This window comes from Periophthalmus magnuspinnatus, chromosome 10 (assembly GCF_009829125.3).
Source record: "Periophthalmus magnuspinnatus isolate fPerMag1 chromosome 10, fPerMag1.2.pri, whole genome shotgun sequence".
In the NCBI taxonomy this organism is placed as follows: domain Eukaryota; kingdom Metazoa; phylum Chordata; class Actinopteri; order Gobiiformes; family Gobiidae; genus Periophthalmus; species Periophthalmus magnuspinnatus.
The window spans coordinates 30,845,268-30,869,994 of NC_047135.1; the positions used below are offsets into that span (position 1 = coordinate 30,845,268).

The 24,727-nt window shown below is 39.2% G+C and overlaps 1 protein-coding gene across 1 annotated transcript in view; it reads left to right on the plus strand.

Annotated features, from left to right (window-relative positions):
* Positions 1-8,086: 8,086 nt before the first annotated feature.
* slit3 (slit homolog 3 (Drosophila)) overlaps positions 8,087-24,727 on the plus strand; it is a 199,544-nt gene continuing 182,903 nt past the window's right edge. The window contains exons 1-2 of the mRNA XM_033974025.2: positions 8,087-8,719; positions 23,396-23,467. Of these exons, the coding sequence (XP_033829916.1) occupies positions 8,484-8,719; positions 23,396-23,467 (308 nt within the window). The 5' untranslated portion in view covers positions 8,087-8,483. The remainder of the gene's footprint in view (positions 8,720-23,395; positions 23,468-24,727) is intronic.

Genomic DNA, 24,727 nt, shown 5'->3' on the forward strand with positions numbered 1-24,727 from the left:
TCTGTGTCAAACGTCTAAAAAGCGATGCCTTGTTTCATTCTGACTTCAATACCATTTCCAGGAACGATCCTTATAACACAGCACAACAATAAAACAATGTTGAGACGTGTTATTTTCTGGAATTTGAACCGTCCACAATTTGTTTTGCAACGCTCAAAGTCAACAAACCCGATCTGGTGTTAGAAATGGAAGGTTGGTCACGCTTAATACCTTTGCAAAACTAGCCCGTACTTGTAATTTAATTGAAGGTATAAATATAATTGTCCAAACATTGACACACAGCCTGGTGCGCAGCTTTGGCCCTTTATATCCGGTGGAGATTTATGTCTGTTTGGGTTGGCTTCATGCTCCAAGTCTGACGGAGCTCGAGGTGGCAAAGAGGAATGCCTCATACACACACACACACACTTATTTTCACATCCGCGCAGTGAAAGCTATTGAAGAAGAGAGTAGCTATTTCACGTTGTAATGTCTTTGCTCACCAGATAGACGAGATGTGTTGTTTGAATGGTGTGTCTGGCCCTGCACCTCCACACTGATATGAGCAGCCTATCAGCAACGTGGACAGACAGGAGGAAAAGGACGGAGCGAAAGGAGAGATGGAGGGAGCGAGGAAACATGGGAAAAATGGTAAGAGAAGGGAACTGAAGCACACGTCTGAATTCTTAATATAGACCAGTTATGAGAGTGAGAAAGCGACGAAAGTTGATGTGAAGAAGATCAAATGTAAACCAACTTCATTTTACAGTTGTCTTTTTCAGCTGATTACCTTTATTACGTAATGTGAATAAAGTTCTGCAGTTACGTAACACATTATTTTTCTTTTTTTTACTGCCAAGGGATCAAGGGATCGTCTATCATCGAAGTTGGCGGTTCAAATCCCGCTTTTGACATAAACATCATTAGTAGAGTGGTCAGATTTACAGCTCCCACAGATTAATGCTGTCGTTGTGTCCTTGGGCAACACATTTAACCCATTTCGCCCCCAGTGTCTGTGTACACTGGTGATGTAAAGAGCTTTGAGTGTCTTGAATGTGAAAAAGTGCTGTATAAAAATGTGACCGCTTAGCATCTATTGTTGACAAATATATTTAATTTTATTCAACAAAATATTTAAATATTTCAGAAATGAGCGAGCTGATATTGTTAAGCTTTCAGTTTATTTATTCAGTGACATTTGAAAATAAATTAATAAATGGAGTACATGTCTGAATATAAATAGTTTTTCTTAAATGACCTCATTAAACCGGTGTGAGAGAATTATAAAGTGCTGTGCAACAGAGCACTGTTGGAACAGCAGACAGTGAAGGCTTCTTCAGCAGCACACAGCGTCCAGTCCGTTTGCTCAGGCTGTTTTCTTTCCTGCATGTGCACTAATGATTGTTCACTTATCCCGGCTCACATGTGGCTGTTCGTTTGCCCAGTGATTACATTATACCACTGTCGGTGTGTAGGGAAATATTGAACTTGGGCCCTGGCCACTTGGGCCTGGGCTCCTCTGCCTGTGTCTGACGGTTTTATCTCCTGCATAGAGTCAACAAAAGATGCATAGGGTCTGACTCTTACATTTATCATATCTTATTATGGACCATGGTGGAATGTAACAAAGTAAAAGTACTAAACTACTGTACTCTTAAGTATACATTTTAGGTATCTGTCCTTTACTTAATTTAAAAAGAGATTTTACTTCACTACATTTGAGTGAAGGTGTTAGTACTTTCTGCTCATTACATTTTCTAACTGAACTGAAAGGTAAAAGTATTTTTATTATTGTCTGAAACCTGCTGAAAAGCCTGAGGATTTATGTTTAACATGTTCATAGTCTGAGCAAACAAAAATAAAAACAGCCCGAAAAAATGATTGATTCAGTTTTTTGTTGTTGAACAAAATTCAGCATAAATCTTTATCAAAATCACTACATTTAAACCCTATACCTATACTTTTACTTTTTACTTTCAGTACATTTTTAACTTGGTACTTTAATGCTTAATGCTTAAATTTTTCATGTGATATTTTTACCTGATTTTTTTGGCCCAGTATGTGTACTTTTACTTAAGTAACAAAATGGAGTACTTCTTATACCACTGATAATGGGCTAGTTTAGGCTTAAACTCATTCAGATGTAAATGTGTGTATTCCAGAGCTATAAATGTGTTTGTCTTTCAGAAATGACCAGCAAGTACAAAAGTAGGAAACGTGTAATTATAATTATAATTGTAATGTAATATAATAATTTTGTATTAATTTTCTGCATTAACATCTATTACTCCAGTACTGATCACTTAAATATTCTATTCCCATGAGTTTCTGAGTCACAAAAAATATGCCTGCTGCCACAGAAATCAAGCACATCAAAACAAAATATTCTTTTTGAAAGTGAGCCCTCACACTTGTGCCTATGATCGGAAGCCGAGCCCCATGAATTCTAATAAGCGAGTTTTTCAGTAAGCCTAATTAGTAGTAAATTAGTCACTAATACAGAACACGTGTAGGCGGAGTGATACGTGAGAAGTAATGAGGCTGCTTTTTCTTACCGGACTGGAAGAATTGATCTAATTGCTCAAACATGTAGTACTGTGCAAAAATCTTCAGAGGTTACTTTACTTGACCACAAAATGTATCCATCTCCCTCAGAACATTCCAAGAACCCTCCTCAGATATAGTATATGGGCTGTTGTTTCTTTGACTAAATGGCCTGCAGCGCTCCAACCCAGGGTCAGATTTACAGATGTGCTCTCTCCTAATCAGTGGGCCAGTTAATGCACACTTTAATGAGCTCCTATCCTACAGCTTAAATCAAACAAACACAGTGGTGCCCAGCCATTATGGACAGTATATGGTCCTTATGAGTTCAAGAGCTGCAGTGAGTACAAATACTTTTATGCCTCTGGCCATCTTAAGTGTTTCCAGATCTCTCAAAGTGTTAAATTAGATCAACAAAGGGAGATGTGCGAGGGGCACTTGAGAAGAATCATACAGAAGTGGTAGCTCGCCATGTGAAGGTCATTTTGGTTTGAGATAATCAAAGTTTCACATATCCACTGTCATAGGAGTGTACAGGGAACATGCTGAAGTTATTAAAGTGGCTGAGGAGAGAGTCTATGTACAGTATATGCAGACAAAATGGACAAAAAACAACATATGAGTGAGAATCACGATGCACATCTACAGGTCTGTTAGAGGTGGTTTTCTACCAAATACACTCAAATGAAAATAAAGGATTATAAGGTAACAACATTATTAATAGCATTTATTCATTTCATTCATTATTTACTTTGTTTATTGATTATTCCACTGAGATTTGAGATCTTGACGAGACAGGTTCTGAGTGAACACCTGGAGGATTAATCTTCACGTTAGAGCAAACAAACTCCACGTCAGACTTGGAAATCCAACCTGGGACCTTCTGACTGAAATACTGACCGCTACGTCCCTGAAAACACACTCAACAACATTACAATATTACAACATTACACAGAACGCACCGGTCCCATAGTGCAACAGTAATTATTGTAGTAGTATTCTAGTAGTAAACTTCAGTTCTGGAGTAAAATCTGTCTCATAAAACCCTTACACCACACAATTACAACTGATTTTTCTGACCTTTGGACCTCACTCCAGAATGGCATGTGTCCTGGATTTAAAGTGATTTGGATTCACACTTTTAATCATTTTGTTGTCGTCAGCCCTCACAGCCCTCAAAAAAAAAAAAAAAGGATTCTATATTTATAGTGCACTCTAGGCAGAGTTTAGCACAGCTCGTTTGTCTTATGCACACTGCTGAATAAATGTAACTGTTATATGAAATAAAACACGCTACTGGTGCCACTCTGAGCCTGTCCTCGCACATGTGCTTTTGGCTGGTGATAATCTCCAGCCCTGTGTGTTTATGTGCATGTGTGTGTCAGTTTGATATTGTAGTAAATTAGACCATCAATCAAAAGCTATATGAAAGTCCGAAAGGGAGAAAAAAGTCCACATGAAACAACGAGGCTGGAGGAACATGTGGCTCGGTTTAAATTACTATTTGTCAAAATACGCCGGCATGACTGGACTGGACTGTGTTCTGCAGCGCTGTGGACTGAACATAGAAATGCTGCATAAAAATAATCTGTTCAAAATGGGAAAATAATGTTCACATCAACTTCTGTGGAATAGCGATTTTACCGTGAAATATGGCAATAAATAAAACTGCTGTATCTTGGTTTCTTTGAATTCTGCAAAGAAAATCTGCCGTTGTAAAGCATTTGGACTGTGCTTCCCTCAATAAACTTGCCACTGAAATATCCAAAGTCAAACTGCAGTTTTAATACAACCTGTATCTTAATATTTATATTAACTCTGATGCATACAAATATTCCGTGTTACGCTATTTTCTGATCTGTTATAATGTTGTTTCCTCATCACAAGCAGACCTGGAGTTGTGTTTTGTTTTATTCACACATGTTTAACACACAAACCCTGCATATTTAGCTATTCTATCAAACAGAAAACACTCTGTTCCACCTTGTGATGTCATGCAGTAATACAGGAAGTGCTCCAATGTGTTTTTAAACTCCATACACCTTCACTAGAATCATTTAGATCAGGGGTGTCCAAACTTTTTTCAGTGAGGGCCACATACTGAAACATGTTTGAAGCAGAAGGCCACAAACCAGTGTCGATATAGAGAGTCAAACGGTGCATTTAACACAGGTTTGACAGAGACATTTTACTGTTAATAAGACTTGGAAGATTGTTTTTTTGGTCTGCGTCACAATGCGATGTGATGTTATTCAGGTTATAGAGGTAGAATCTCTTCAGTTTGTAGTAAAAAATACTTCCTGATCGACTGAGCCAGTTTAGGAGGAGGCATAAGGGCCAACAAAAATTGGTCTGAGGGCCGCATTTGGCCCCTGGGCCGTAGTTTGGACAGCCCTGATTTAGATGAATTCAGCCCAGGAATTGTCAAACTCTACTAAACAAAAAGTAAAAGTAGCTGTTGAAAACCAGTGCTTCAGGACATCACAAGGTGGCACAGAGCATTTTATGGTTTGGAGATGTAGACAGACTAATAATAAAGTGTTACTCGAACATGTGAATGAAACAAAACAGAACTCCAGGTATGTTTTTGAGGAGGTAACAGCATTATAACATGGTATAAAGCTCACTATAATATATTTTGTGTAATATAGCACCTTTAATATCTCTTCAAAGCTTTTTTTTTTTTTTTTTTTTAGGTATTTTTTATGTATATTCTGACCAAATGTGTGCTCTTTCCTTGTTTTTCTACAATTACAAAATCCTTCACAAATAGCTTAAGTAATTTTCATGTAAAACCGGCCATGGATTCATCAAATATAAATCTAAAAAGTTGGGACCCAGTTGGAGTGAAGGTTCTGGACGTGTATGAGGGATGCATGTACTGTGTGGAGGAATTCCCCTCTTCAGCCCAAAGCCTCTTCCCATGTGGGCCAGTGCAGCACAATTATGGCTGCGCGTAAGCATCGAAAGCGACATGCCCTGTTATGATAGCTCCCTTTAAGAGTTTTGCTTTTTCCACCCTGACTCTTTCTCTAACAGTAATGTGTACACAGTCTTTGGAGATAATAGCGTTGCAGGGGCCAGGGTGTAGTTCTAAGCCAAGGATCTGTCTGGCCTAAGGATCCATGAAACCACACACACTTCCATGCATGTAAAGGGATGTACTTCATCACCGGTGCACTCCAAAGACACAACTGCACACTCAAACGGCTACAGTCCTGCCGCGTAAAGTTCGTGTGCCATCAGATATCACAGTGGTTAAATAAATACAAGAGGCCCAGTGAGAAATGTTCCACCAATTATTCTAAATCTATCCATAAATGTGAGCTATACAGGAGAGGAGGAAATGGAAGATGGTGAGAAAAGTGGACCTATGAAATAAGCTAACTTTAGGAACTACTTGAACAAAGTTAGAAACCGTATAGAGTGTATTTATTCGTTTGGATTACATTAGCTTCCAGATTCCACACATAGAATACTGATATTAGGTCAAAAATGTACAATTATTCAATACAGCAGTACCACGGGGGTAACTTTGTGAGAAATATACTTCTATGAGTATTTTCCAGGCACTGTACTTTCTACTTTTCCACTTTCTTTTTACAACTACTTGCGTAACATTATTTTTATGCTAAACAGAATTTTTTCCACTACCCTATGCCCACCTCTGTATATCAGTGTGTATCGCTACAACACACAAATCTACTATGTGAATTCTGTTGTTGTTTTCGGCAACAATAGCTTAGATTTTTCTCTATTTCTGAAAGCCTGAATACAGGGGAAATACAGCGGTCGTCCATTTGACTGTCTTTGTATTGTCCATCGTCGGATTAACATGTAGTTTGAAAGGGAAGTGTGGTGGGAGTGATGTGGCCTGACAGCAGCGAGGCTCGCCTGGATCCAGAGCAGACCTGCTGTGCTTCAGGCTCGGCATCTTAAGCCCCTAATCCTGAGGAGTTTCCACTCGTCTTTGTGTGTAATGGCTTTTCCTGTATCAAACTGCTATTCATATAGTTCCATGTCACGTTCTATTGGGGATTACAGCATTTGTAACAATATTAAAATCTAATCCAACATGGTCCAGACTGTGATTCTGGGTCATATATCATCATTTATTCATGACTATAGAGAGCTCCATATCCAGTCCTCAGATTTAATGTGCTAATAATGAAGATAATGCAGTATATTCAGAGAGTGCTTTTTAGACAATCAACAAACTGAAAATAAATACAACGCAAGTCATTTTATTAAGGAAAGGGGCAAAGAAAAACCTTATTTGTGAAATTTCTCCTGCTTTTAATGTAAACAGAGTGAACATTAAGTCTATGATCAAACACTGTGAAAAAATACTTTCATTTTTTTGAGACAATTGACAGTTGCTGTATTTGTCATGTACAGTCAAACAATACAAATATTTCCCATTGTCTTGAAAAAGAATCATATAATTTGTTCTGAATAATTCATATAGATCACAAAGCAGAACTTATAAATATAATATGCTGAATGAATAATTCGTCATTTTCTTCATGTTTTTTCTTTTTTTTTTTTTCAGTGCATAAAAAGGGCTGCAATGGGTAGGCTGCAGTGGGCTCTACAGTGGGTAGGCTGCAGTGGGCAGACCTCAGGCTAAACCAGGAAACTGCCGACAAATTGCTGTGGGGATCTGCGAGGAGCCCACAGGGAGCAGACAGGAGTGAAGCTGCTATTGATCTGATGGAGCTGGATAATGGGTGTCACCAGAGCTTCCTCTTTATCACACCAGGAGCTAAATCTGGCCACTTTAGTTTTTAGCTCAATGCTGTGGGGGGTGTTCTTGATCATTTATCCTAAAATAGCACATGTCACATTTTGGCATAAATTGTTCTTATAATGAAGTTTTCAGAAAGAGACAACTCATAAATCTTATAATAGAGCAGTTTTTTTTGTATTTCAGCACAAGTAAAGGCAATGTTTGTGTCAGCCAATAGAGGGCAGCATTACTATAACGTGCAAAGGGCACCAGGTCCAAATAAATCAGAGCTGAAGAAGTATTTATCCTTTCTTTTCTTTCTTGAGAATCACCGAAATGCACGTGTGAGTATTTTAATGCGCAGAAAACTCATTTACTGGTCGTTTCCTGCGGCTCGTTTCACTTACAGACGCCTTTGAGTTTAGTTGCACGTTTCCTTTCACGTCCACTTGACCATTAGATTAACTTAAATGTAACTTTTGTCAAATTCGTTGGCTATTTCTCGTCATTTTTCTTCTTACCCATTCATCAGCTCGTTCCCCACGGACAATAACGCATTAGAGAAATGACTTTAAAAAGACATGAACCACAACCAGTATCAGTGGACAGATCATTAGTGTGATATATGAGCCATGTAGAGCAGAGAAGATTGGTGGGAAATAGTGGTAGAAATGTAGGCTAAAGCTTGGTTTTGTGTGGGAAAGTCTAGGCTGTGCGTAAAGATAAGGCAGAGTGAAAGTTTGCCGGCTCCTGCTCCTCTGCTCAGTGACATCACACAGATACAAGTGAGTGAGTGGAGTTTTTGGGGGGGACCTAAGTTGCGCGCTGCTTCCAGTACGCGCCAGTGTGAGTACGCGCCTCCGCTCTCTCAAACTTTCTTTCCCTGATAACTTTCACTTTTTTCTCTTGTATTCCCTGGCAGCGGAGGGATGGTCTTTTGAAGGAGAGGTTACACCCAGGCAACTGAACACTTTTCACCTTGGAAACTCCACGAGGCGCACTGATAACTTTGAGCAGGATCTACAGAGTGTGAATGGGGGCACTTGGGGAGACTTTTACGCATCGATTTAACTGACGCAAACCCTTTTCCCCTTCTCAATGGCCAGGTGGCGTTCAAAGGAGAATCTACAGCTGCGCGTTAAACTTTTGTAAACTTTTCTCCAACAGCGGACTTACAGCGGACTTCTCAACCACTTTTCATCGCTTTTTTTTTTGGAATCTTGCGCCTTTTATGCCTTTTCCCTTGTGTTTGGAAATAGCTGAATACTTGGATAGGATGCCTGGGAGCGGACAGGAGACGCGGACATCGCTCTGCTGGCTTCGGGCTCTTGTTGGTGCGCTGCTGCTGTGCGCCGTCGCCGTGGATGGATGCCCACACAAGTGCAGCTGCTCCGGCTCACATGTGGACTGCCAGGGGCTGGGCTTGAAGACAGTGCCCAAAGGGATACCCAGGAACGCAGAAAGACTGTAAGTGGACTTTTGATCACACAAAGTTGACCATGCTCTGTTAGATTGTAAACAATACTTATTTAACCTTTTTAAAGTTATTTTAAACAGACTCCAGCTCATTCTAATGCAGTTATCAGTACAGTGTAGCTTTCTCTATAGCAAAAAAATCACTGAAAACTTATTAATACATGATTTTATGATTGAATTAACTTATTTTTAAATTGGCTTTACACATGACTTTCCATACTGCTTCTAAACCACCACTACTTGCTTTGAATACTATATGAATACTACTATATGAATAAATGCAACAAACCCAAGGAGTTCAGAAACAGTCCTGAGGCTAAGGGCATTGGTGTTTTAACAGGGGTCAGACTGAAAGATGAGAAGATGTTCCTTAGATACTAGTCCCAACTCTCACCCGCTGCGTTCGCAACCTGTACAGCTTATAAAGCCAACAGCAAATCTCTCTAATTGGAAAATGCTTTGAGTTATTCAAGCATTTCCAGCCTGTTGACTGTTCAAATCACATATTCTTCCTCGCGGCACAGACAGACTTCTGACTCTTCACACATAAATGCATACATCCCTCAAAGCTACTCGCACACATTTCAGTTTTAAAATGCACACTTCTATGGCGTTAAGGTATGGAAGTGATTATGCATGATAATGGGGCTGAAAAACGCCAGCGGGGGACCAACAACAGACCTAACGCTGAGACAACAAACATAATCAGTGGAAGTGGGGGCTACGCTGGCATCTATGTGTGTGTTATGTGTGTGTTATGTGTGTGTGTGGGGGGGCTCTGATTGGCTGGTGGGTTTTCGGACACCGGATTTGCATCTTCTGTTTGTGTTTGGAGTGTGAGCTTTAAGCAAGAGCGGATCACTTCTCCATCCCAGTAGGATTAAGTGACCTTCCAGGACCTGCAAGCTTTACCTTGACCAATCCCCGCAAGGCATTTTTACACTCAAGCAAAATAAATAACCGGTGTAAGTCAGGAGAAGGGGTCCAATACTTTAGGCTGGAGGTCCCATGGGGGGGATATTTGGTGGTAGCAGTATCACCCCCCCTCTCGCTGCACCCCTGAAACTATGTGTTTTTGTTGCCCTGATTTATCCAGGTCAACGTTGTAACTATGAATTTACCCACGGCCTGCCATCCTCTGCGCAGATATATTTTAGGGAGACAAACTTGGAAACATTAAAATGGATGATATTTCAGTGCAAAAGGTTACAGACCAAACTTTTTGGCAAGGAGAAAAGAGCGATAAGCGTTGTTGCCCACAGCTGTAATTTGGAGTTTGGCATTTTTATAACACAAAATATGATGTAAACAGCTATATTGATTTGTCTATAGATTTTTCCACTGACAAGGCCTTTAGAATACAAGAATAACAAAGTGATGTGTGTTGTTGACTGTGGATTTGTGAAGTTGTTGCCAAGTCATGTTTAAATCAGAACGTGTGTATGATTTTATACACGTTCTGATTAAAACGTCTGATTATTGTCATTGTCCAGTGTGTGATTTGTCTTAGGTCAGTAGTTGTGAGGACAGGCTACAGTCGGAACATAACTCCAAGGATTATGGGAAAACATTGAGAATGGTCGTAATACTAAAAATTTCCCACTCGATTGAGATTCTAAGAGATTAACTTAATACTTGATAACGATTACAATACCGCAAAATCATAGAACTTTCTTTATCTTAGCATAAGGTCTTATATTTGTTCAGATAAAGCTCAAAATCCTACTAAAAGCTCAGATTTTGTCCTGTTAATGTGATTGATATTTGCTCAAATGAGTCTTTAGTTTCGATATTAGTTTTTGTATCGATTTGTATGTGATTTTCAATGCTTCTGACAACCCTAACTACAGCGCATTCAATTTATTTCTGTAGCCTGTACTATGGAAATGTTCTACAGTCTAAAATTTAAAGTATCATGGGGGTGTTGTTTGTAAAGTTTCTGTTTGTACTGAAAGTCTCAACTATTTACCATTGTGACACAGACTGGAATACCATGGCAGAGATCTACACTCTGAGGATGCTAGTAGGGTTTTTTTTATTAGTTTTTCTTATTTTGTGTCTTTTATATTCTTTCTTTAAAGTTTTTCTCACTTTAGCACACTGCTGTAGCTCCCTATAGGTCAGTTTTGTAAAGGTCTATAACAAAGTCTATTTCATTTGCTCTGTAGGCAGGACAAATCCGGTGGGTCCGTAGACTTCTTCCAGTATTCACCCCTTGATCATTACCGAGGCACATATGTAACCAATAAAAGGAAAAAGAAAAAATACTTTGTTTTACTAATGCCCAACATTACATTTTAATAAAGTGAAAGTTGAGAAAAATGACACAGTTATTTAAGATGGAGTCAGTCTTGGAGGAAGGAAATCAATAAGTGTGGGATCCTGTTGGCTGTGGAGTGTGGAAAGCACGCCGTGTGGCCTTTGAATTGGCCCTAGTTCCTTTAATATGGCACATTGTATGAGTTTTCAGTGTTCAGCTGTTATATTTACCTGTAGGGCTGTGCAATCAGAGGCGTTACCGGGGGAAGGGGGGCTTGAGGAGGGCCTAGCCTAACCTAGAATGGCCAATGATCCCCCATAGCTTGGCCAAAGATTTTTGCCCCACTTTCATAGCACATCCAATCTTATCTAAAAATGTTTAAATGGCGGCCACAGTGTGTTCAAAATGAGACTACAATAGAAAATGAATTCCATATTAGATACTACAGGGAATAACTACAGGAGGGGGTTCTCTCGCATCCATATAAAACTCTAAATTAACATGTTAAGTGACCCCCCATTGAAGAACTTGGCCCCTCCATAGTTGATCAAACCAAAAATATCTGCCCCTGAGCACAACTAATCAAATTTAAATTAAGATATTGGAGCCGAGTTCACATTTTGGAACAAGAAATTGGACATTTGTACGTTTTTAAATGGCAGCTATTAAAAATTCTGTCTTGTTTTTGTTCAGGAAATTAGTATCAAAGGCTATTTTTGTTCATTATGGAAAGACATAAAATAGGACAAAAAATCAAACTGAATCAATCAATTTAAAGTCTTATTGCCCAGCTCTAGACTTACCTGTTATAAACTTTTATTCACAACAGTAAACAGAACATTTGAAAAGATTAAAATACATTCACACAGAATGATTACCTCAGGCCAGTTCCTTCATTAATGTCCTGCTCGGGAAGCCACTTGAGACTTCATTTGCATCTAGTTTGAGTGGAGGAGAGACTGGCTCTTTGGTTTTGTCTTGGGTCCAATACACACCTGCCCTCTGGAGACAGTGCTCTCACTCGCGGGTGTTGATTTTTGGAGCGCCAGATTCCAAACTGTTGTCCCAATCGCTGCGAAGTGTTGGGAAATTCAGCGCCGGAGGACGTGAATTAGTCGTAATCAGGACATTAAAGTGTGTGCCTCATTATGTCCCCTTTACATGTGTTTTACCTTACAGCCGACTCCATTCATCAGGTTACAGTCAAGTGGTTTACAAAAGTCTTTGAACAAAAACAGACGGATCAATTTGCAAAAATATATACTAATTTATTAACTACAAGAGAAGCACACAGCACTGGTCACTTTTTGCATGTTTTTAGAGTAGGGTTTGAAAATTTGTTCAAATTAGTAAGGTTTTATGTTGAAATTGTTGCAATGCTTTTCATAGTATTTTAGTATTGTCTATTGTGTAGTAAGTTAGTAACTACAGTTTCAAAATGTACTGGACTAGATTTTTGTATAAGACAATTCTCTTTTTATCCTTGTTATGGATGAGTGGTTGAGTATTGAGTCTTGAGTACAAACCTAAACCCGCTATCAACAACAACATTAATTCAGTTTTACTTAGTTGTCACATCTCAACTACTTCTATGCTCCTCCCCTTCTCTCACCTGGCTGGATGACCCAATACCTGGCTGATGACCCCTACCACCTCCTGGATGAGCCTCTTGAGTGGGCTCTGGGCCTACAGACTTGAACTCTGTCTGCAAATGGACACATCTCCAGCTGCCCGTCCTGGTTTAGTCCTGGTTTAGTCCTGGTTTAGTCCTGGTTTAGTCCTGGTTTAGTCCTGGTTTAGTCCTGGTTTAGTCCTGGTTTAGTCCAGGTTTAGTCCATGGGAGTGGATCTCTCCTTCACTGTGGTGCCCCTTGAGGGTTTTTTTTTCCTAATGTGTGTTTTTTTTTGTTTTTCTTGCAAGAAAAAGGGTCTATGGACAGGGGACGCTCTGGGACACTTCACTCCATTTGCTTGTTTTCTGTTGGTTAATCGGCTTGTCTGTTATTGACCAATGTCTGTTTCACTGTTGATTTTCTAACTTTCAGTTGGTTAAATCAATGATCCTGTTAAGCCCTAAGAGGCAACGGCTGTTGCGATTTTGGGCTTTACAAAAATAAACTGAAGTGAATTGAAATAGAATATCATAACCCAGATAGAAGTGTAGATTTACTAAAGTACAATCACGCCTCTCTGAAATCTTTGTGCTGCATTGTACTTTGCCTGCTCTCTCCAACATGATTTATGCGTTATATGATTACATATTGGGCTTTTGTGTGTATTTGAATGAGCCTGGAAGTGGGGAGTCTGACTTGAGCCAACTTTACACAAGCGAACCCTCAGTTTAATGGTCTGCTCTGTGCTCGCTCCCTGCCGCAGCTTTGAAATGGTTTGGCAACTTTTTTACAGCCAACACTTTTTTATTTTCAGTACCACCTTCTTGTCTTAATTAGGCTCTTGTGCTTTTTACTTCATTCCGTCGCTACCTGAACATTTTTTGACTCCACCTTGAATAGTACTCGCCAAAATTCAACCAGGAATGTCTAATATTTCATCCCTTTTAGCCTGGAAGCTCACCACAGTGCCCTAATGTGTATGTTTTTAGAAGGGATACAAGTTCACTGGTGCCCGCCTCTGGCTCTTATCAAAGCTTTGTGTTGATTGGTCAGTAGACACTAGAACCACCACACCCTCAGCTATGAAACTGCATTCCATGATGAGACTGTAATGTGGATGAAATGGTTAATTTGACTTGTTTTGAGTGGGTATGTATTAACCAGTCACTTTCCCCTAACATAGTTTTTGAACTGGAGATGCTGTGTATCAAATAATCATTGTACTGTAGTTGCTTTCATCATTTGTATTGCTTATAAGGCATATTTTGTTTATTGAACACATGTGGATTTGTTGTACTCCCTCTGCTGAATACAATCCAAAGCATAAGCGGTTTAAAATGTTTATCTAATACTAGGCACAGGCAAGATCAGTTTAGTGAAGTCTGCAAGTACTGGGCAGCCTCTCCATATATCCATATTATAAACCATGTCGCAAAATAAAATAGAATTCAATTTCCTTTAATACGATGGAACTCACCTGGATGAGGGATCAGGGATTACACAGATAACACATATTATAGGAAGTATTTAGTTCCTGATTCAAATTGCATCAGAAACAATGAGCAGTAGTGTGGTATACATTTTTGGCTTTATGTCACAGCCCACAAATGCATGAAGTCATATAGTCTTGTAAACAACTGGCGCCCATAGCCAAGCACTCTGATAAGTCAAAGACGCTCTCCAACCCTTTTTGTAATTCCCATAAAGCAGCACTGACCACACGGCACTGGTTTTGTGCCAGGCTTCATAGAAACCATGGGACCTAATTTGTTTTGTTTGTATTCTTCTCGCATGTATATGCTGAGAAGGACCACTGGTTACAGTTGAATTTGAGCCATCATCTGTCGCTTTATCGTGGCTCTGATGGTGATGTAATACATGTGAGGAGTTATTGCTAAAGCAGACAAGTCTAAACTAAGAGGAAAAACCACAATGAGCTTGCTGTTTTCATGCCGTCTCTTAATATTATCATCTCGCGGTGGCTTTGGTGCGTCCTTCCAACATGTTTAATTCGCTTATGGGATGCCAACTGGCTCTACTTAGGATAACCAAAATTTAGGCTCCAATTCTAGGTCAGTGGGTGATGTTCTGTTGCACAAATTCTCCAGTGTGCGGGCACTTGACCTTTCCGTATAATGACATGGAGTCTGCCAAAACAGCAGCCAGCTGGCACTCACTGTAGACACTGCCCTTCTGGGAAACCATAGCAAAACTAGAAGCTACTTTTTAAACACATCGATATGCTGACAATACTAAACACAAAACAAGCATGTGCTCATAGATACAAATCAGGGAAGAGTACACATATTTAAGCAGTGTGCATATGAGCTGTTTTGGTAATGAGCCCCAGCCCCCTGATCCCTAACTGTGCCCACACCGTGCCAAACCCAAAAAGACTGAATACTGTAATTCTAAACTTAACTCTGAACCTTAAAAATATCCCCAAGAAAATGAAGTTTTATTACATCGTCAGATTTCCTTTTGTAGTTTGCCTCAAAGTGTATAAATCTTGGTTCCCAAAAGTGCTACAATTATTGAGACATTTTACAACAGTTATGTGGGTATTGAATCACTGGGCACCAGGAGTTTGGTAGATCACTTAAACCGCTACTCCAAAGTCATTTTAAATATAACAATTTAATAATGAACTAATTTTGTCTTTGTCAGAGAAATAAAGCTAATTTCTTTTCCCTTTAATGCCACTTATATAGAACATAAAGAGGGAAAATATATGCTTCAAGTTATGGATATTTAAGTAAATTTGGTCTTCAAGAATCGTCATGCATAAAGCTGCTACACATTGCATTAATATAGTATCCTGTCATTTGTAATCGGTCGTAGAACTTTGGCTTGTGTGGGGACAAGTCTGAAAGTAGCTCAAGTCACGATCGACCTCCTGTGACTCTGCTGTAACAGAAGTTCTCAGAGCGGTGCATACTGCGTGAAAATGTGTGTGCGGCAAGGAGCAGTGGCAGTAGTCGTTTGATGTTAACAAGCACTGCCACTGTTTTGTTAGGCCTCTGTCACCAAAGCAACACATTCTAGCCATTCTGCAGACTTTATTTGTGACTGTGGACTGAGGGAGTCCATATTTGTATTTTGAGGCTAATGTGCAGCAAATTGTCAAGTTGTAGTGCAAGACGTCTTATTTCAAATGCTGGGGGGTTTCTAAAAAAATCTGTAGACATGCATTTATTAGGTACAGTGGTAAATGAGGATGTTTATTGTATAGTATGTTCAAATTGAGTGATGGAATTTTGCAGTGAATAGTTTTATGCCTCTTTCTTTTAGCATATTTCCGATTAACTGGGTATTGTCCAAGGTATTGTCCCTGTTTCTGGCCCTGTATTTAATAATAATATAATATGTATAAGAAAAGTAACATATATTCATTTATTAAAGTGATTAACCTACATTATTTGGATGACTAAACACACACATTTGCATCAATAGGCTCTTGTATTAATAAGCATATTATTTTGCAAGTTATCTCCACTGTTTTCTTCTCACTTAAGTTTTATTTGAAGAAGCGGTACTGCTTGTAAAGTGGTCTCTAAGGTGCTAAATGATGTTCCCACTCCTCTCCTGACTATTCACTCTCGGTACATCTGTAGTTAACGAATACAAAAGAATGGGAGACCAATAAACTGAGCCAGACTGAAGTGCCTCACATCCCTGTTGTCTTGTGACTTGTATGTTCTCAAGCTTGGTCTACTGCAATTACTAAAACTATTCCTATGTGTTTCATTATTTTTCTTGAATAGAACACAATAATACAGGGACTTTACCAGATAGGAAAAAAGTTAAATACAGTGGCTGCGGTTTTATGCAGTTACACGAGTTAAAAGACCGTTACAATGATCAGCAAAGTAATCTGATTTCTTTCTGATCATGGTCTCTCATCACTCACTTCAGATTCTGTGGTTTGCATGTCATTTAAATCATCTTAAAAGTCCAGAAATCAGATTATAAACAGATTTTGGTGTGCACAAACAAAGCCAGTGATGGGAAGTCAATAAACAAGTGCTCAGGCTTGAATGATGTACAGTGCACAAGACAACACTTCCTTGTATGGACAGAGTAGGCCTATGCGTGTCTTGGTTAGCTCTAGCTCTGGGAGAACTATTTTTTGACCAAAAGTGTAATCACACAAACAAGTGTCTTGATTGTTGTTATTTCCAGACAGATGTGTCTTATAGAACATTAAAGATAACATAAGAAGATGTTGTTTTGGGGTTAAGTTGTCCTCATACTGCTGAAAACACATATAATGGTGAAAAGGACGAGGTGGAGTAGAACATGTTAAGGTTTGTGGGAGTGATAAGGGATTGATTTTAGCAAGTCCATATAAGTTGTGATGAGACACAAGATGAGAATGCAGAGAGTAGGGCCGTACGGAGGCAGATGATTCATTATGTAGATAAGGACAAGATCAGATAATGATTTGGTGAAATTTAGTCTGTTACTGTAATAATGACTATATTTCTGAGAAGCATGCAGGGCCCACACACACACAAGAAACGATGTGCAATGTTGATCAGTGACTCACAGCAGTCCTTTGTCTCATTCCCTCAGTGGGCCTAGGAAGAGTTTGTTTTAGTTGTACAACTTATACTGCCAAGTGTGGGTTTCTGTGAACAAGTGAACTTTCAAAGCACGTTTTGGTCCAATTCACAAATTAAGCTTTCATAAGGGAAATACTATTACATCTTGTGATATGCAGTAACAAGTACTAAATGTGTCGATCCTGCAATGCCAAAATCTAACTTGGTCTAACTTAGCTTTGCAATCATATCACTTGAGTAAAAAGCTTTTTCTCATAATTAAATAATAATAAACATATAAAAGAGTTTGTTTGCCATTAGACTACAGCTTTCCAACACTTATGTCCAAAAATGTGCTTCATACCCATCATGCAAGTTTGTAGGTTCATGTTTAACTTTGAAATACCCACGATACATCTGTTTTAGAGCAGATTTTTCCATGCTCGACATCAGATTGGTGGCTGGTGATTGTATATAGAATATAATCTCTCGATCATGTAGTGATGATTACTATGTATCCCTCTGAGCAGTTTGGTAATAACCAAGATTTCTCTGCCTATTAACATCAATGTGACACAGATGCACCAGAGCAGCCACTCGTTAAAACAAGAAGCCAGTGTTAAAAAAAACTGCACAAACTTTCCAAAACGTGCAGACTCCTGTAGACAATACACGGAGAATTGACTGGGACGAGAATGTGGCCTCTTCTGAATGCCTGCCTTCAGCACTTCTGGGACTTGTATCCAGTTATGCAAGATTGGTTTGTTGTACTTGGCTTATTGGAATTAGTTGAGGTTGGTGGAAAAGACAACCTTTCTTTACCAATCGTTCCATCTATATTTTATTTGATCGTTCAGATAACAAAACTTGCAGAGTGAGGTGAGTCTGGAACCTATTCAATAAGTCTTCCACAGATGAATCCAGTCATAGCTGTGTATGGAAGAAGTACTAGAGGTCTGGACTGGAGTAAAGTGCAAAGTGTTTGTACTGGGGCTGAACGATTTCGGGAAAAAATTCAATTGCGATTTTCCTGATAAGTATTGTGAAAAATTGCAGCCTTTGCACTTTGATAATTATATCTAATCAGATTTCTATTTGACTGTGATTAATCTAACAGCACGGATTTGTCCTCTATTTATTGTATAACTTAACTACTTCTACTATAGTACTCTACTACTATAGAATTTCTACTATTACTGCAATCACATGACTCCAATAACACTACTGATAATACTGTTATGATGATGACTTTAAGTACTGTCACTACTGCTGTTCCACTACTTCCAGCTGTTTCCTCTGTGTACTTTTCAAATGACTAAAATATCACACATACTTTTTTAAACATGTGATACTGTAATTTCACATTTCACTACTATTTTCATATCAGTCTATAAACCCATAGCAGTAGCGTGATGCCAATGCTGTTCAATGTCGTTGGTTCGTTCTGCCCCCTTGAAATCAATCTCGAACTGACAGAAACCAGGCAAATTCTTTGTGTAAAGCAGAAAAAACATTACTCGATTGGCCTAACTAGATTTGAGCTGCTTGGTCTTGAGTGGTCCGAAGGCATTAGAGTCAGAAACACAGCCTTAAGAGCAATTCTGTTTGAAGTTCCATCACTGTACGTCAAGCTGACTAAATGAAACGGCCAAACAACATTTCATACGGGCACAGGAGGGTCTAAACGGGCTCTCTGCTGGCCTGTGCTGCTGGTGACAGACGACTTGTAGCACGGGAGGAAAAGGAAGAAGGTAATTAGGATTCTTTGCGTAACTGGAAGATTTACAGAGCCAAATGGGGCATACCTATCTAACACACAAGGGCCAGAGTCTGGAGAGAGGGAAACGTGGGGGGAAAGTGGACGGTACATGGGATTTGTGGAAAATAACAGATAAAGACAGGAAGCGAACGCATTTAGAAGTGAAGCATTGGGTGAAAACAACAAAGGATGAAAGAGCTGGAGAAGGATGAAGGGAGAGTCGGAGATAAGGAGACGCAGGACTGATAGGAAAACAAGAAAGATGTGGAAATATCATAGTGTAGGAATGCCACATACATCATTTCGACTGGGGTTTTTCAGAATGCGATGTGCTATTCCAGTTTACCCAGGATTAAGACTTATTTTAGTCCTCCAGATATTTTCTTGAACCTGGTTTGACTGATATGGCCTTGTATAGGACAGAGCCAGGCTGTAATCAGAAGTATTCTTTTAATTGAACACACTATCTACGATCTATTATGTATAAAAGTAAAGTGCTTTTCCCTGTGCCTGATGACATCTATGAGCGCTTCCATCCATGCTGGCTTTTGTGGTTATATAATTTGTCTACTACTAGTTGCTCAAGTACAAATCATATCATAAGCTCAATGTGAAGCTAATTAGAGCCCAGGCAGAACCCAGACTACACGGTTCACTGCTCTCTAGTCTGGGGTGAGCTGAGGTAGTAGCTGCATGTGCGAGTGCGGTTTTATGCAATATTAGTTGACTTCACACCTGCTGTTTGCATTCCTGCCCCCTCCTCCGGCCCCAAGCGCACCTCACCTCTGCCTGTGATGGAAACAATAAGAGTAAAAGGCTCGTTAGTGCTGTGAAGGCCAGCTGCTGTGTTAAATTTAAGGCTGAGCTCATCTTTATTGCTGGGCGGGGAGGACAGCGCGGTTCTATGGGCCAGGTGTACACGAGGGCTCCGGACTTAAGCTTAAGTCGTAGGGACATGTTGTAATCACTGTCTCCTTTTACAATTTGAAAATAAGTCAGTTTTTATTAATGCCACACAAATATCAGACTTCCAAGTAATGCTGTTTAAAATGTGTTTGTTTTGTTGAGATATATTAACAAGCAATGACTCATACAGAATACATAATTTGACTCGATTTGTTATTACTTTATGAAATCAAGTTTAACATTTTACTTAGCAAGCGCAACAAAGCCTCGAAGGATAATCTTAACTAAACTAATCAGTCTTTTATGGGTTGGTATACGTGGAAACTCAGTGTAAAGACCAATAATTGTTTTACGTCATATTCTAATTGTATTTTGCTAATGTGCTAAGAGATAAACACTTCATTTCTATTTGAGGGTGTTAAGTCTGGCCTTTCTTTCTCGCTGTGACACTGTTTACACAGCCCTGCCAACAAGCTTCCTGTTAAAGTGCCCTCGGTCTCCCTAACCCCTTTCTTAACCACTTATGTTGACTTAATGAACATGTAATGAATGCGTATATTTTCACAAGTGCAGATTAGTTATCCCAGCCTAAACTGTTCCGATTCTGTGACTTTCCAACACCGCCTTGGCTTGAGCGACCACACCACACAATAATGAGGGATATCCCCGTTACGCATTGCACTTTATAAACCATTTTCTTCATTACTTTTTATTCCTCAATTTTCACTTGTAACTGCCCGGGCTTTCCCCTTTTCAGAGCTGTTAGATTTGGGCGATGCCACAGGCTCCACCTGACCCCAGATCTGAACTGTTTGTTTGAGGCAATGTTTCCATAGTGAGAAGTTTCCACTCTCAACAAGAGAAAGATGGAGATAGGAACGGAGTGATTAGAATAAAAACACGAAGATCGGAAAAATGCAGCCGTGCGTAAAAGAGAAAAAGATTGCACTAAGAGACAAGAGAAGAACAAGGGGCCAGGCATAGAAAAGGAGTTTAGTCAAGTGTGTGACAGATAAGATGGCAGAGATTGGTGAGGGGCGATGTAGAACAGGGAGATTAAAAGAGGAGGAGGATAAGCAAGGTTACAAAGAAACAACAAAAGCATGAGATTGTACTTTAACAGGATAAGTTACGCTCCAGGTGCTTTTTCCAGAGGGGCCTTCATTCAAAAGTGAAGTGGGCTTTGTGTAAAGTGAATTCTCACAGGTTTTGTTTGTCTAACGGGGTGTTTTGAAGGTAGATATGTGCATATGGAGAATGAGTATTAGACTTTCACCTGACCTCTGTGTTATACATGCAGGAACTGTCAGCAGACTACCCACATGACTGACAGTCTTACAAGAGGCATGTCTGCAGATCGTCCAATAGTGTGATGTGTAACCATATACCACTGAAAAAATATATACCAGTGAAAAAATTATATATATAAAAAAGTGTACTTGTCACACACAGATTCTGTTTGTTTGACCTATAATTTAAAGTATGAATAATTGGTAGTTGGAGAAGTTTTTGGTACAGAATAGCAGCCACGCCTCTTTCTTTCAGCCCTAGAGCAGCTGTGGCATCGAAAAAACACCATATTAACGTGATGCACTACTATTATTTATTTTTAAAAGAAGAAAAGAAGCAAAAGTATGCGATAAGAAACAAAAGTTATTGAATTGGCTCAGGGTCAACTTCATATCTCTTTAATACAAGATAAATGATTGAATGAACATTAGTCTGGTTTTGATATTTCGTGTAACTTTTGTCCAAATCTGTGACTTTGAGGGAGAGGTTTGTGTGAAACTTGGTCAACAATCTTTTATTGCTCTGTATTGGATTTCAGAATGTCAACGACTGATTACTTGGAAGGGTGTAGAGAGGTGACAGACGAGCAAAGAGGATGACACGCAAGATGAGCTGGAGTGGAATATGTGGGATTATGGACAGTTGTAATACAATACATATTTTGGGCAATGCTGTTTTAAGAGTTTAGCTTTAGTCGAAAAAAAATGAAAAAGAAAGTGACTAACAGAGCAACAGAGGCACTTAACTCTGACCTCATTACAGATATCAAACTTACCTGTCAGTCTAGCATTGGCTGTACCACTTATTAAATACAGTTTTAGATTTATTTTTTGGAAACTGATTTGAAACACAATCAGAGCACTTGAATAGATTTAAAAGCTAGAAACACAAACTGAGCACTCTTGTATGCTTAAAACATTCAAATAATTTCTTTTTCATCCTGTTCCTGCCAAACAATCAAAACCTAACCAAGAGCTTTTACAGTCGTGTTTGTTTGACTAAGAAATCTTCATCATCAGAACCATAAACTCCAGTGCGAATGTAAAACCCGTACTTAGATGTTTATCAGCGGTAATTCTGAACTTTTCTTATAAACTCTGAGATGTCTTGAGATATCTATGTTCTCCATGTTCTTCAAACTTACCCAGTGAAAGTGTCTGCTCAGTTCTACCTCTGTCTTATCTCTCATCTACAAATTGAACCCCTCTTTCCCTTTGACCTCATGTGAACAGCATATTTACTGTTAGTTATAACTCAGCATTCCTGCCCTATCTCATGTCGTCATACACGGTGACTGGGAAAAGGTCAAAAAACTACTATTTGACCTGTCGAATCTCCCTCAGACACTATTTGCTGCAGTGGAACATTCTTAAGGACCCAGGATCCGGAGTTAAGCTTTGGGGAAGTCTGGCCAGTCCTCCTCGTCTTAGCCCTGGTATGGCTCTTATTAGCGCTCCTTGCCATGGCAGATTGGAGAAGCCTTTTGAAACCTAATATGGTCTTAAATCAGATTTATAAATGTTTAGGTGTATTATGAAAAACACACACGCCGGCCGTCTCTTGGTGTATTCTGACTGTTTATGTGAATGAGAGTTTGGGGGCTCTGTTCTCCTTTGTGTGTTAAATTAATGGGAAAATTGTGCACGTTGTTTGTCTTGCCCTAATTCCTCCGATGCGACGGCGTTTCAATAAACAGTGGATGGTGGAAGTGGATAGAAGAAGTGCGGTTCATATTGCAGTATGTATACAGTGAGTGGTGCAGTTAAAACAGATTGGATAGCCACCAGGAAACATGATAAGCTTTTAAAATGATGGAAAGAGAAACTCATTTTGGAATTTTTTTTTACATTGTACCAGACATGTGCAGTTCATTGAGGGTAGGGGTGCTTGTATGTTTGTTGTTACTATGCAGTTAATGATCTTTGGGTTATTGTATGCCATATGGGACACTTTGAGAGTTGATGTAATAATTTGCCCAAGAAAACAATTTCAAATAGTTCATGTAGCTTCAAGCCAGAATATCTTTTTCTCTTTTACAAATAATTAGTCTGGCTCCTGTTTTGAAATCACCAGAGGCAGAAAAAGGACTAAGTGAAACTAACCAATTAGACAAGGATTTATTGAAAGTTTTGCGTAAAGCCCATGCCCGTTTTGGATAGACTGATATTAATGGTTTAAATTTTAACAGACATTTGCTTGACGTAAGGCTCTTTATTCACTTCAATAAGGAAATGAAAGGTTTTGTTTTTTAAAAGAGAATCATGCTTAAAATGTTAATACGATTTTTCTTTTGCAGGGACTTAAACCGGAACAATATCACAAGAATCACCAAAGTGGACTTCTCCGGCCTCAAAAACCTCAGGATTCTGTAAGTTTCCCACTGTCACAAGTCTCTTCTCCTTTCCTTTTTTGCCTATTTGTCCAACAAGTGACATTAAAAGTTTGCTATGTAGCCTTCCTGGTTGAGAGGCTTTCCCAATCTTGTCTCCACGGAGAGGCAAGGCTTAATTGAATATCCAGGATAGATAAGAATAATGCCACTGTTGAACTTAGACAAAGCAGTAACATAGAGGGCAATGGAGGCAAGTGGGAGGGGGAGAGGAGGACCCTTAAGATTCCTTTTAATAATGATAGATAATGAGAATACCAAAAAGCTCTCTGTATTGTACCTTACTGTACCGAACACAGTGATGTACAGAAACGCACCATGACCCAAAAGAGTCTTTAACCGTGTTTTGTACTGGACATAATTGAATCTTGTGTCTTTACAGCTCTGGAGGAAGTTTAGTGTGATGTTTTTATGTGACCACAATCAGTCCCACATTGGTCCCTTTGAAGCGTGGGGCCGGTCCTTTCCTCTGATTAATCTAATAGCATTAGTTTAGTAAACATTCCTGTCCCCGCTCAGCACCTCTCACCACTGTGACTCATCAGGTTTAGGGCCCAGTTAACACAACCACAATGCAATGGGAACTCCTCTGTCAGGTACAAGCAAGCCTCTCTTAATGATGCTTTTTCCTTTATTGTAACCTAAATTCATTTTTACAACTACACAGTTACCCTCCTCCAATGTCACAAAATGCCCCATGCTGGCGCCATTAAGAAAATACTACATTAACCTAATAGCCCTGTGTACTGTATGGCTATAGGCTAAATAAGTCTATAAAATGCAGTTTCCTATCTTGATGCTGGGTATACTGAATTAAGTGGTCTATCCAGGGACTCAGATTTCCAAATTACTGCTCATTTACAAGGTCAAACAATGCAGTAATCTTAAGGCCATTAACTAGGCCTGGAAACTTTTTGAATTAATGGCAAAATTAGGAATATTCCTGTAGTGATACGTTTATGTATAGGATTAAACATCAAAATATCCCGGATTTTAAATAGTGTAGTAAGTGTAGTGTCATACAAAAAATAACTTTCCTCTACTTGAACTTTTTACCATCCTTTCTTCAAAATTCAATACATCAATCGATTTTGTAAACCACACTTGAAAGAAGCATACATGATGTAGCAAGAAGTCCAAGAACATCGTAGACGTATCAGTTTTATCAAAGCTTTTTGGTACCCCGAACCCAAATATTAATCCAACATCTCACAACTAAAGTTCAAACTGTCATGCCTT